Below are 15,427 nucleotides of genomic sequence, written 5' to 3' on the forward strand. Positions count from 1 at the left end.
CATACATTTGAATTTTAGATTATTATTATTGTGTGTATGCATGTACGCATGTACCTGTGAAGGTGAAAGGACAATTTGGGGAAGTGTGTTCTTTTCTTCTACCTTGTTGGGTCAGGGTTCCTCTTGTTTCTGCCAGGCTGTGGACTCCATGCTCACTGGCCCTTGAGCTTCAGAGAAACCCTATTGCCAGCATCCACCTTGGCATAGGAGTACTGGGATAACAAGTGGCTGCTGCCACATCAGGCTTTTCACCCAAGTTCAGAGAGTGCTTACGTCTGTTGAGCTATCTCAATGGCCCTGAGTGGATTATTGATTCCAGAGAGAGAAGGGGGAAGAGGAGGAGGGGGAGGGACAGGGAGAAGGAGGGGGAGGGGGAGAGGGAGAGGGGGAGAGAGCTTGTGTGTACACACATACCTTTCTCTATTTCATATGCTGTCATATTCTAATTGTCAATGTCTCTTAAAATCATTTCTTTAATATCCATGAGTGTTAGAGTTGCATTAACAAAGGTAGTATTGTTATTAGCTGGTGAAGCCATCACTAGTTATTTCAGCAAGTGATCTAAAGTAATCAACAGTGTGTGAGAACTGGGCATTTTAGTAGATGTCAGGAGTAGGAAAGCTTACCAGTTTCAGAGCACTGGCTCTTTAAGTAAAAATATCAATAGCATAGTTCTGTTGATTAATCACATTATAATTTGATAAGGGCATATGGTCACTATCCATATGATCATCACCCAGTATGAACCTGAGAGATGTATCGCGTACCATGAACTTGTAGGCTGTAAAACAGTTCTGTAGCTCCAGCAGAGTTAATGGCTACACATTTGTAGATGCCAGCATCTGAGATCTGAGCACTCCCAATCTCAAGGATCTGCCCTCTCTTCAAGAAGGCTGCACTGGCGGAGCCTGAGAGGGGATGGCTGTCTTTGTACCACGTGATAACTGAAGGAAAGGGGAGAGAAGTAAAGAGTTTCTTTTCAAAATTCAAGCAAATTAAGTTCAATCTGGAGTAAATACCTTAAGCCGTATACAACTAAATAGTGCTTTTGTTTGAGTTAAATTGGTCTAGATACCTCTTGAGGGTTGATTTTTAAGAGATGGTAATTCTAAGAAAACTATTGAGCCCAACCAATGAGTTCTGAAAACGAACCAATGAAAGGTATTGTTTGTATTCTTTCAAAACATCGATAGTACTTGAAATTTCTTAGCCTACCCCATTTACTTTATTGTGCACTTTCTACAAAACTGTTGATGTGTCAAGTCAAATCCCTCTGCTGTGTATAATATTGGATTCCATGATTTTTACCTATTATTATCAGTTCACAAGGATAGCCTATGACTGACAGAGAAATGTAGAACAAAATGACAGGGACGCTAGAAAGTCTGGGAATCAGGAGCAGCTTGGTTCATCCAACACCACTAATACTCTCTTAGAATATACCAATATTTTCCTAAGTACATAGACATACATTACAATGGTAAGTTTTGTGATCACAAGAGAGACAGGATGATAAGACATTTGCATATTTGTACATTAAGTAGAACAATTCTTTCATGCAATTAAAGGCTGTTAAAAATTCAAAAATATCTTCTCCCTAATGATACTATCACTTGAAATGTACCCTATCAGTTTTATTTGTTACAAACTGGTATATTATACCCATACCAATTTTGTCACTCTCAGAAACATTATGTGTTCATCAGCTGCAGAGGCAGTGTAAACATACCAGGAAGAGGCTTGCCTGTGGCTTTACATTCCAGCTGAATGGGGTTATTCACCACCACTGTCTCATTCCGAATCTTTCCGGCGTCATCCAGGCTTGGGGGTTCTGCAAGGCCCAAGCATACGATGAGGTCACACAAAAACGATATTTAAACTGAAATTGTCTTCTAGGTGGAAATGATATGTTTCCCTCTTTCTTAATAATAAGAAATATATAGTTGCTGCCATAGGAACAAAAGTAGAGTATACTATTAGAGAAAACTGAAAAAAAGATAAAAATTTATAGAATTTTCTGGGTCACCTACTTGCCTGAGATCACACAGGAAAATACTTTGGGCTATAGTTTACTAGTGTAGTGAATGAATGTTGAGCAGATCAGAGAATTTGCTGTGAGGCTGCGTCTCCTAGGAATGTCAGCAGCCACATTCACAAAGTGTCACCAAGATGTCTGCTTCAACATGAGCTGAGCAAGGACACCAAATGGACATGCCTGTGTGAATGAGGGAAAGTGCATGAGGCCTCATCCCTATGCAAAGAACCACAGGCAGCTAGGAGATGCTGAGAGCAGGGGAAATTGTCATCTCCAGGGCAGAGAGCATCGGTGGTTATCCTGTACCCAATGGTCAGCCCTGAAAAAACACTTATACGAGTAATAGCACACAGACCAAGGCGTTTATACTTAGAAATATTTATGTATATGAATATTACACATATGCAGGTAGCAACAATTAATGCAAAAATAGGGTATGAGTATGAATGGTAACAAAAAGGTGTGCATGGGAAAGTTTCCAGGGAAGGGGTGAAGGATATCATTATATCCCCCAAATAAAAGAAAGAGAGACAAAGTTGAAAGTATAATTTTTAAGTTCAGTTCACTGACTGAACTAAGGAAGAATTTCCTTTTGACATTAGACAATTTCCCCATTTGAACTCGTTCAGTGAAAAACTGAATATGCCTGAAAATACTGGAGTGCCTCAATACATTCTCTAAAAATCAGAATAAGGAGCCCTCATTACTCAGAAATGAAACCAGATATAAATTAGCATTCAGAATTTACAGAACTAATGCATTTTACAGATGAAAATACAATATCGGAGGTAAAGTCCAATAAATAAATCAAGATTGCAATTTGAATTATTTAGGATTTTTAATTAGTTAAAAATTTGTTTGTTTTGTTTTTTCTCTGTGTGTCCCTGGCTGGCATGGAACGCTCTGTAGATCAGGGTGGCCCCAAACTCAGAGATCTGCCTATCTCTGTCTTCCAAGGGCTGGGGTTAGAAGTGTGTGTCATCATCGCTTGATCTTAGTGATTTTTTTTTATTTTTAAAATTTTTTTATTTAAAAATGTTTAAAATTATCTCTTTTGCTTTTCTATTTATTCCTGGTGAATGCAACACACACACACACACACACACACACACACACCCACCACTGACAGTTTTCAGGAAGCATTAACATGAAAAGGTGGTTGGAGTTATGCCCAAACAACAATTGTACAATTGTATATGACATATTAATATATAAAACAAAAATCATTAAGTATGACAAAGCAACTTGCTTCGAAATCATTAAAATGTTATAAAATCCCATTAATAATCCTTCATAATTACAATGCTTTACGGGTTGAACAAATGCACAATTCTTTAAAAGCACTTAGAAACCAACTTTATCGTGGAAAAAAAATAAAGTTATAAAAGATTATAAAAAATCAAATTACCTGTTCAGGTTTATATAATTGTGTACATAGTTGTAGCTACCAAAGAATATACACTCTTTACAAATGTCACTAGTACATTAAGCCACACAATAGTGGTCAGTAGAGTACATTTAGTGGAGTTACAACAAGAGGAGCAGGAATTAATACCAAAAATATTAAACTGTGTACATGAAACAAAGCCCCATTGAAGATATGCTTCAATTCAGACAAAAGTATATGCTTAGAAAATTAAAAAAAAAATCAATCAGAAAGACTGATATTGGAAGCTGTTGCTGTCACTATAGCAGGGCACCATACAAGCAAACCCTTGAGCCCTAACTGATGTATTTCAAAGCATACATAATAATGGAAATAAATGTTCTAAGCTTTCAACTCAATTGGAATTATCTAACTCAATTATCTAAGAGGCTAGGAATAAAACCTCTTAGTTCATTGTAATTAATTTATCATAATAAAGCAAAAACCTGAGACAGCCACCAAAGAAAACAAACAAAAATTGAGAGCCAAAAAGATTTAAATTTAATGTATGATAAGTTTATAATAAAATCTGTTTCAGAGGGAAGTCCCTTTGTGAGTTTCTCTCGACATTTAGACTCACCCTAGAACCCCTTCTTCTTCACTCCCACAGTTCCATCTGTAGCCCTTTAGTTTAATGTAGTCGCCTTTCCTGTTTAAGTATGCCATTGTCTCTGTTTTGTACACTGAGACCTGATTACCAGGCCAGTGTTTAAGACTGACCCAAGCTCTGAGTACAGCTGCCATGGCTACCTGGTTTCCCAACTGTCAAAGAATACCAGCCAGCACATGGCCCATTCCTTCCCGCGCTCACTAAAACATTTGCTTAGAGCCTTCTGGACTGAAGTGACTGCTGAAGGCTCTGACAGTCCCAGCTGCTACAATAAAACCCTGTGGTGGGAATCAGAAGCACGAGGGCTGTGGAATGGCTTGGGTACTTTTTACATAAATAGAGAGCTTAAATAGAAAAAGATTGAACCTCATCAAGACCGACAGAGGAAGGTCTTGGAAAATCCATTCCTCAATTAGAGAAATAATAACACTGGAAACGTTACCAAAATTTTTTAGCTATTTCAGAATTTAGAAAATTAACCAAAGATGTGTAACCACTCAGAAGTCAAGTGTTTAATCAAGAAAAACAAACAAGGCCAACCTCATTAAAGATGGTGAACTTGTGACATTTTAACTCGCCCGATTCCCACCACTCAACCCAGGGCATCCAACCTTAAAAACAATTAGTCTCTGCTTGAGAGATGGCTCAACAGTTATGAGCACTTGCCCTCACAGAGAATCAGAGTTTGAGTCCCACCATTTACACTGCAATTTATAACTTCAGGCCCAGAGATTTCCAGTGCTATTTTTTGAGTTCCAAGGGTTTTGACATGCAAGTAGTGTACATACATATATGCAGGCAAAGCACTCACACACATAAAATGAGGAAAAGTATGTCTAAAGAATTAAAAACAAAATTCAAAAATGGAGCAGAGAATGAAGAAAAAGCTATCCAGTGACTGGCCCAACTTGGGATCCATCCCATGAGGAGGCACCAAACCCTGATACTATTACTGATGCTATGTTGTGCTTGCAGACAGGAGTCTAGCATGGCTGTCCTCTGAGAGGCTCTACCAGCAACTGACTAAGACAGATGCAGACACTTACAGCCAAGCATTGGGCTCAGATCAGAGACCTCTATCGAAGAGTTAGGGGAAGGATTGAAGGAACTGAAGAGGATGGCAACCCTATAGGAAGACCAACAGTATCAACTAACCTGGACCCCTGGGAGCTCCCAGAGACTAAGCCACCACCAAAGAACATACATGGTCTGGTCCACGGCCCCCAGTACATTCATAGGAGAGGACTGCCTTGTCTGGTCTCAGTGGGAGAAGGTGTGCCTAATCCTGTATGAGACTTGATGCCCCAGGAAATAGGGATGGTAGGGGAGGTTGTCAGGTAGGGGTGGGGGAGTTGGGGAGCATCCTCTCAGAGGCAAAGGGAAGCAGGTGGGATGAAGAACTCTGAGAGGAGGGAATGTGAAGGGGGACAACAGTTCGAATATAAATAAATGAAATAATTTAATTTTAAAAAATCCCCCCCCCAAAAAAAACCAAAAACCGAATAGTTCACATTCTCAGTAAATCATTAGGGTAAATATCAAAGTGGACTGCATGGATTTGGAGTTAATAAAAAACTTTACTTGGGAGCTTGGAGAGATGACTCTGGGTAGTTAAGAATACTGGCTGCTCTTCCAAAGGACCCTGGGTTCCACTCCCAGCATCCACAATGGGGGCTCACAACCAGCTACAACTCCAGTTCCAGAGTCTTACACACTTTTTCTTCCTCTACAGACTCCAGGCATGCATATGGTACACAGATACACATGGAGGCAAAACACCCAAACACATTAAATAAAATGATATAAAAATTAAACTCTATCATTCCGAGACAGCTGTTATCATTTGTCCTAGGACTCTTTTGCAGGATTTGCTGGTATTTAACTAGACTTAGAATATGCTTAGTGCAAATTTCTCTCAAGGGTATTTTAATTTTGTATAAACAGATTTTATTTGATTTGTTCACAGAGGTCACTAAATTACTTTCTGTTGCTTCTACAGTAAATCATGGTAAGCTTGCTAGCTTAGAGCAAGGCAGAATTATAAGTGAAAAGTTCACCACAGCCTCCTTGGGTGCAAACAGAGGTGCCAAGACAGCTGAATTCCTCTCTGGGGAAGTATGAGAAGGGAAGCTAACTGTTTCTTTAGCTATTCCAAATTCTAGAGACCATCTGAATTCTGTGGTTTGTAGCCATCTTCATCCCATTGAAACTAGTCATATCAGTCAGATTATACACAATTTAATGATCCTCATGATTGACTTAGCCCCTTCCAAGTAATCAGGGATACATTCCCCACTTTAAATGCAGCTGATTAATAACACTAATTTTGTCTTCCAACTTAATTTCCCTTTAATATATGAATTCCCATAGTAACAGTTGTCAAGAACCAGAGTTTGGACGTTTGGGCCAGTGTCAGGAACCACACATACACAAGAAGTAACCAGAAAAGTCTGGGCAATGACAGAGGCACGAGGATAGGCTTTTCAGAACTGTCACACTGCATTATTCTAAACAGCTTCTCTACAAAACTAAGATGTACAAGGAAAATAGAGCATGGGCATCCACAGAGCAAGAAGCAGAACAGGCTCTTCTCTGGGGAGTCCAGGTATTGGATTTGGAAGGCCACATTCTACACATTTCTCTATTCAGAATCATGGAAACTTTGCTTGGAGAGATAAATCAAAGGAAAAAAAAATAGAACCTTATGAAACACAGAGGGTGAAAGAAGGGGCAGGGTTGATTTAAAAAGCCAAGTAGGAACTCTGGAATCCCAGAATGCAGTAAGGGTCCAACAGCATCTTTGAGAAGCATGTTGGAAGAAGAAATAGTGGATGTGACAATAGCAAGGTCACCCAGGTTTGGAAGAAGAGATATAAACAATCTCTGAAGGAGTGAAGGGCAATATCAAACAGGACAGGAGTTCTGGAGAACAAGGGAGAGAAACAGTTTGGAAGAATAACTTAGAGAAATAGTGGTTAATTCTCCCCCAAGTCTGCAGAAAAAGAATTGGTTTCATATCCAATAAATAACACTAGTTTTCATCTTTGATAAGCTTAACAAACTCCTACTTGAAAAAAAAATCAAACAAGCATATAATACAACCAAACTGTTTCAAACCAAATGTGAAAGAAAAAAAAATCTTAAAACCAGCATGGGAAGAAAATGACTTATCATGTATAAGGTAAATACAGCAGCTGGTTTTTCATCAAAATATTAGAGTCTCAAAGGCAGCGGGCTAACAAATTAGAGGAGTAAAAGAAAGTGACTAGCAACAAAGAGCTCTCTAGCTAACAATTCTGTCCTTTGGCATTTAGGATTTCCCTAGATAAACAAAACAACAAAATCTCAAAAAGTTCAGTGCTAGCCCAAGTTCCACAAGAAATGCTAAAACAAAAATTTCAGTGCAGAAATTAATATGAAGGAATACATTAGGGAGACTGGTAAAAGTAACAAGAGAGATAAGGAAAAACACAGTAAAAACTATAAGTTTAGAGTGTTTTCTTTTCTTATTCATATGAAAGAAAATACCATAGAAAAATAATAGTAAATTAGGTTGCCTGGCAGTTGATGGAAAGGAAGGGAAAGAAAAACAGAGCTGCCTGGAAACAAAAATCATATATAACTAAACTTGAACCACTGTTAATTGAAAATTATGTTTGGGAATATTATTCAGATAGATGTGAGTTATAACCCTCAGTTCACACGCTACAAACAAAATTAAAATATCTATCTTAAGAATATATACCATTGGCTACTCCCAGGAAGGTCACAGCATTTATGTTTAAAAACAGCCATTTCCCTGAGCTGTCTCTTTCTTTTACCCAGGGTTATGGTTATATAAAATATATTCTCACAATAACTTCTAGGTTTGCTTCAGAAATAACATGCTAATTATAAATATATAGTTGTAAAAACAGAGTCCCAACATGCATTGAGAAAAATTATCGTTAAAAAATGGAGACATCAAAATCGTCCTTTGAATAACACACAAAATTAAGGTAACAAACAAATGAGGGAGATATCTGAAGTTGTCTGCTGGCTACCTTATATGCATACAGGTGACTTCACTTGTATATATATATATATATATATATATATATATATATATATATATATACACATGCATATCACATACACACACACACACACACACACACACACACACAAGCATATGCCACTCAGAAAGCTGAAGACCAAAGGCTCATATTCAGGTCTGCTCTTTGGTTGTGGGTAGCATCCCATGCTGACAAGAAGAAAATGGATTAGAAATACCCCAAATTTTTGAGTAGATGATTTGCCTTTTGTCTAGGGCCATACCATCCTGAACACACTTGACCTTGTCGATTAAATGCCTGAGAGAGTGCCAGCCTGTCTCCTGAAGCTTCTGTGGATCCTTTATCTCAAGTCAAAGAGAACAACATCATAAAGTCATGCAATATCTACAAGGAAAACCCAATGAATGTCTCTACCCAATACTGGAGATAAAAGAAATGTGATATAAATATGTATTTCCTCTATAGCATTTACGTGCTAGAGACTTGAATTAGGAGGTCACTGTTTTGTGAGGGTGAGAGCTACTCACTTCTCTTTTCTCTTCGCTCATTTCTTCTTCCTGAAACAGCATGTACACACCATGCCAAAACCACAGTACTGTCTTGAAACATTATGAGCTGAACTCTGTCTAGTCTTTCAGCCATTTGGGGCATAAACTGACTATGTCAAATCCTGGTTAAGTCTGAATTCGTTAAAGCTGATGTAAAAGTGACTTTTGTGACTTAATGCCCCCTATTTGGTGATATTTGAAAACAGTGGAAATAAATTAATCCACCCTGAAAACATAGATCAGCAGAATTCTGACCTCAACTTGGCCATGAAGAAAGAAACAGAACAGTTCCCTAGGACATTCCCAAGTCTCCACAAGGCCACAGGCAAGCTATTAAACAAAACACAGAAATGATAGAGAAACCTTGTTTGAGTGGGTGTTAGCAGATGTTAGCCAAGCAAATACTTTTAAATTATAAAATAAAAATAAGGAGTCCTCCTAATGTTTTTATGAGACAACTAATACAGACACAGAAGGGTTCCCAGCCAGCAGGAGAGGCAGCAGCCCTTCAGCATGGTTGTTAAAGGAGTACAGGGAGAAGGGCCAGGAGCCAAACATGTGTTTTGCCAAAAACGGTCCTCCTGCTACTATTTACAGATGCTGACTGGAAGACAGGCACCAAGCTAAGACTTTCATGTGTCGTCCTTCATTGAGACCTCAAACGACCCTCATGACTACACAGATTTATCATTATCTCTCCCGCCTTACAGTTGAAGACTCTTAGCTTTAAGATGATTCACATCTAAGCTTAGTGTCTTATAGATATTAGGAGACCATGTAAGACCCACATTTAAAGCCCATCCTTATACACTATAACTTTCTATTTCTCCTGGGTTTATCACCTTGGCTGATTTTTTTCCATAGGAAATAATTATGTGCAGATGAAATGAATGCTTGTGTTATTAGACTTCAAATAACTACTTGTCTGTAGAAACATCTGTCTCACTTGGCAAATATTTAGGGTTTAGATATAACTTCATAGTTTGGTCCAGAGAACAAAAACTTCCAGAATTATGAAACTTTTGATGATCAAAAAAAAAAAAAAAGACCACCTACTGAGGGCTCCTGCTGTTTATAACAGACAGACTCCATCCCTGGAAAATTTCATGAGACTGTTCCTTGTCTCATGGTCATGGTTTGGTGATCTAGTCCAAGACACCATGCCTCCTTCCTGCACTTATTTCAACTCTTGTTAATTTTTTTACAATGATGGAGAAGAATAGAATCATCTAAGATATTTTTATGAGAAATGAAAGCATTGAGTAATTGCAATACCGAACATTGTAGATTGAACATTTCGTGTGACAACCATAATAAGTGCCTAGTTTTAGAGTACAGTGACCATCTGCAAAGATTGGTTTAACAAACCTTAACTAAATGTGACTGCTGAGTTTGTTATATGAGTTAATAATGGAATGAAACTACATGATTGCTTTTCTATATATTTTCTTAATTCTTCTTTCACTTGGCTATCGTGAATTGGACATAGTATTTTGTAGCACTCACACAGTAAGAGAAGAAAGGGTATCATTTCTCCCTTATTCCAAGTACATTAGCTTCTATGACTGAACTCTTTATGAAGTCAAATTTGTATCTACAGTAATTGGAGAGACCAAGTCCAAATAATATGCAATTGTTTCAATATGTGCATCTTTAAGCAATTTCTTTCAAAACTTATTTTACATAGTTCTTCATATTTCACTAGATTGTCCTTTCAGCCTCTGAGGTCTATTCAAAGTCTTTAATTAATCAATTTCTAGGAAGTTCTTATATATTCACATCTCTAATTATCATCATGAGTATTAATATATGCATAGTAGAAGATAGATTCACGTTTGGAGCTTTGAGCTTTTAATGGGGACATTGCTGTCCTCAGCGCCAAGAGGAGACACAGCTTTTGTCCAGATTCCAGGCACAAGCATCTAGACAACCACTTCCTCCAGGTTCATCATTACAAACCCACTTCATCATTAGTCTCTGCTCGGGGAGATGAGCTGTTATCCAGACAAATGGATATCGCAGCAGATGGAATGTTTTAAGCTCTTGCTCAAGCTTACCTCTCTCTTGTGATTTGTGTGAAGGAGATAGTGCCATGTCCTCCATCTCGTCTGGCAGTCTCCATAAAGCTTTTCTCAGTGGCTAAGCCCTGTGTCTTTCTTTGCACATGAACTCAGATGGCTCTCACTTGCTTCCTGTCTCTTGTATGATGTTTCATCATCAAAGGATGTGCACCCAAGTTGTGTCTTCTGACAGCTGATGCTTTGCTATCATGTTCAGACTGTACATCTACATACTTATATTTTCCTTAGGTACTGTTTCCTTTGTTGCTTTTTATTATACTCCAGATAAATATTTTTCATCAACATATATAATAATAGGTTTCATTGTGACATTTTCATATATATATATGCCACTGTATTTGTTCCTATTTGATGAAGGATTTAATTTCTTTCAGGGACCCTAGTTTTCAGTTTTTCTGGAGTACACTGACAAAGCACTGCAGCACTCTTTACTGTTTGACTCAGTTTTTGTCCAAGTACTACCATTTTACTGGGTAAGGAGGATGGAAGGCAGTTCATGGAAGGAAAAACTACTACAGGACACACACAATTCTCCAACTCTTAAATGCGAGCAGAAACTCGAGGAGTTGCTGGAGCCAGCTGTCAGGGAACACTGTGATGACAGAGATAGACGTATGTGAAGCTTCATACATTAAAAGCATCTTGAAGACTAGCAGTGTCTCTGTGTTCTCAGCCTCTCCAGGATAAGGAGCCAATTAGAAATGGGTTACTTTTTGATATTATCTTTGCAATTAATTATTCTCCAGGAACATGTTTATATGTGCAAATGTGTTCACAGTGGGTGTTCCCATTTGATGAACCATGGACAGAAGAAATTAGTTTATGGAAAACATTTAAGGAACAAAATATTTTTGCTGGCTCACTCAAATAAAAGAAAATATGTAAAGAAGCAAATTAGGAGAATTCAATGACCCACTGACATTTTAGAAATCATTCAGTTTACTCTATTATATGTCAAAGAAACCAACTACCTAGTATGTACCTGGAATTAGGTTAGATTCTGGGATGTTATTTCAGTTTGGATCCCTAAGTAAATGTGAAATGAATATGTGGATAAAATAACATCTAAATAAATAGAAAGCTGGACAAACCACATGACTAAAACAAAATGAACAATGTGTACATGGAGATGTCAAAGCACTTCTGCAAAGGCCAGATCTTGTCCTGATAAACCTGTGGAGAACCAAAGCCTTCTATTCAAAGTCTTCTGTCTTCCAAGTTTTGAGTGAAGCCATGGTGTTGATGACATGCTCCACTGACACCCAGACACTCTATGAAAGCACCCAGGAGAAGATTCTGAGTCAAGGGTAGCTCCAATTCACAAAAAGAAAAGCCTTGCAAGAAAATTGCAGACAAAGTTGAGGCTCAATCCTGACACTTCATCTTTTTCAACAAAACCTTCTGTAGAGGATTATTGTTTAAAGTGACATGAATCATTTTAAAACACTGAAGAACGAGGAGATATCTCATAGGGTAAAGAACTTGCCACATAAGATAAGGACCCTGAGTTTGGCTCTGCAGATCCCATGTAAAAAGCTGGATGGGTGTGGCAGTCTATGGACACCCCAGAGCAGGAGGACAGAGACAGGAAATCCACAGAGCAAACTGGCTAGCCAGACTAGCCTAAATGGTCAGCCAAGACTCTAACTCAACAAATAAGGTCACTAGCAATTGAGAATGACAACTGACATCAACTTTTAGCTTCTAAATATGTACAACAGGTACATGTATGTGTGTGTGCATACACACATACACACATTTCTACACATGTGCACCACATACACATGGGCACACACACTTATTGAAATTTGAGCATCCTATTTAACAACCTGAAGAGTGAAGACTTTTATGAGCAACTGTAATTACAATGAATTATGTAGTTTTTTTTCCAGATAGGTGAAACTAAACATTTTCTTTCTACATTTGGAACTTATAGAAATGCTGTGTTTCTGTGGACACTTTGCCCCTTCTTAGAATTGGGAACAAAACACCCATGGAAGGAGTTACAGAGACAAAGGTTGGAGCTGAGACAAAAGGATGGACCATCTAGAGACTGCCATATCCAGGGATCCATCCCATAATCAGCCTCCAAACACTGACACCATTGCATACACTAGCAAGATTTTGCTGAAAGGACCCTCATATAGCTGTCTCTTGTGAGGCTGTGCCAGGGCCTAGCAAACACAGAAGTGGATGCTCACAGTCAGCTATTGGATGGATCACAGGGCTCCCAATGGAGGAGCTAGAGAAAGTACCCAAGGAGGTAAAGGGATCTGCAACCCTATAGGTGGAACAACATTATGAACTAACCAGTACCTGGAGCTCTTGACTCTAGCTGCATATGTATCAAAAGATGGCCTAGTCGGCCATCACTAGAAAGAGAGGCCCATTGGACACCCAAACTTTATATGCCCCAGTACAGGGCCAAAAAGTGGGAGTGGGTGGGTAGGAGAGTGGGGGGGAGGGTATGGGGGACTTTTGGGATAGCATTGGAAATGTAAATGAGGAAAATACCTAATAAAAATAGAAAAAAAAAAGAAATGTTGTGTTCCCTTGTCTCCTGTACTTACCAACCACCATTAAAGAGAGTTGTAAATGTGGGAATGCTAGTGACTACTTATCATCCTGCTGGTTTGATCTCCAGGCTGGCTGGCTGGATTAGCCTAATCAGCAAGTATCAGGCCAGGTGAGAGACCTTATCTCAAAAAGCAAGGCAGTTTAGGAAAATGGCAATAGTAGATACATACAAGTCACATTATACAGGCTCAGTCTATGCATGTGCTGATCAATCATTATAGAAGAGGTCATTAGGGAGTAGGAGGACATGGGAAGAGTTGGAGGTAGGAAAGGGAGGGGTGCATTGATATGAATATAAGATGCATGTATTACATTCTCAAAAACTTAAAATAAATAATAATAATTTACAAGGTAGCACAGGAGAAATGACACTGGTAGTTGATCTGTGACTCACATATTACTGGTGTTTGCTCACATGTGTGCACACCCCCACCTGCATGCACTCACACACATGCATACACACATTCAAGAGAGAGCCGTAAAGATGCTCTTACCATGTACATGCAGTTGAGTGTGCTGGTGTGCTTCTCCAGCTGCATTGGTAGCCACACATGTGTATCTACCAGCGTCTTCCAAAAGAGCCTTGGCAATTTGTAGAACTCTACCAGAAGACTGTATCTAATTGGGGACAGAAAGTATAGCAGTATTTTGTGTTTAGATTTAAAAAAAACCATTCACTGAGATAGAAAAGTTCACTTAAACATGTAGTGTTTACTTGTAGTGTTATATCTTAGTTAACTCAATATATGAGAACTAGAGCACTTCATTATGAATAAGAAAATAGGCTAATTTGCTTTAAACACTTATTCTTATTCATTTGAAGACACAAAATAAAATGACTTAAGGCTGGCCTGCTGGTATAATCATAAAACCCCATTGAATAAGAGACTGGACTGTAAAGCATGCGATGAAAATTTAAACTCTCTGAAAAAAAAAAAAACAACATGACCACATTTATTTAACACTTCATAAATGGTTTTAAGGCAACAATCCCTTTTGATGAAATTGTTACAGGGGCCAGAAAAACTGTAAAAGTTATAAAATATGAATAATAGGAATGCCGATAAATTCTTTCTCTCTCCATATCCCTCCCTTAAATCCATTGCAACCAGGCCTCTGCCACTTTAAAGCTGGTTAATCAGAGGTCATTATTTTAAAACTGACTGTTCCATAGTCACCAGTAAGATCTAATCGCATTGCCCAGTAGTCTCTGCAGTTAAATACATAATCTCTCTTACCATCCACAGCATTGGGTGCCCTGACTTCTTGATGGTCTGTACTCACTGGGCATTAAAGATAGAGTATGCCTCCACTCTTACTTTCAGGCTCCCCTAGGCCATTATTTTGTAGAAACTGCTTGCTCTTTTTGCTGCACTAACATGAATTGCAACTCCATCCAATCCCATGACTTTGGTTAAAAAAGCAAAAACAAAAACAAAGACGAAGCACACATCTGAATTTACAGCCTTAGCCTCTACTGGTCTCCTGAGCTCTATGCTCATAGTATTAGGACAGGTTATCATGCAAACTGTCCAGAACTAAGTTTGTAAACTATTCCTCATATTCCTAAAACTGACTTGTCATTGGATTTTCCCAGTCTTGCTTAATGGCGCCCACAATTTTTCCAGTCATCTGGGTTTTGGCACCCATGTTGACGTCTATTAATTATACCACAGCCGTGTGTCTCAGGTCTCCTGTTTTCCACGTCCACTACCACTGTGGGATTATGATGGTTTCTTAAATGATGCTCCAGTGTCGCCAACCTCCCCAGTTGTTAATCTATCTTACACACTGTTGCCAGAATAATTTATTTAAGATGGAAATTTGATCCCTTCCCTAGTCTGCTTTCAAACCTCATTCATGGCTCCCCACTTAGCCCAGGAGGAAATCTGAACTCAGCACAGCCCTCTGGGCTCACCACATTCCAACCCCAAATGATCTCTCCATGGTCTCAAGTGAATTCCCAGCTAACCTATTTTCCAGTCAAGCTGTACAGTCACACTAAGCAGTGCATATGTTTTCACCCCTATAATTTTGCACCTGGCTTTTAATGCCACAACTTCTTGACACTTCCATTGGCTTTATCTCTCATCTT

The 15,427-nt window shown here is 38.7% G+C and overlaps 1 protein-coding gene across 3 annotated transcripts in view; it reads right to left on the reverse strand.

The window, feature by feature from the left end:
- Positions 1 to 15,427, reverse strand: part of Hmcn1 (hemicentin 1) — a 435,732-nt gene that overhangs the window by 140,328 nt on the left and 279,977 nt on the right. For all 3 annotated transcript variants that reach the window (XM_029475879.2, XM_021160385.3, XM_029475883.2), the window contains 3 exons: positions 13,827 to 13,950; positions 1,730 to 1,831; positions 768 to 944 (listed from right to left, as the gene is read on the reverse strand). In XM_029475879.2, the coding sequence (XP_029331739.1) occupies positions 768 to 944; positions 1,730 to 1,831; positions 13,827 to 13,950 (403 nt within the window). The remainder of the gene's footprint in view (positions 1 to 767; positions 945 to 1,729; positions 1,832 to 13,826; positions 13,951 to 15,427) is intronic.

Source organism: Mus caroli, unplaced genomic scaffold (assembly GCF_978045245.1).
Source record: "Mus caroli unplaced genomic scaffold, Mus_caroli_1 scaffold_1, whole genome shotgun sequence".
NCBI classification, from domain to species: domain Eukaryota; kingdom Metazoa; phylum Chordata; class Mammalia; order Rodentia; family Muridae; genus Mus; species Mus caroli.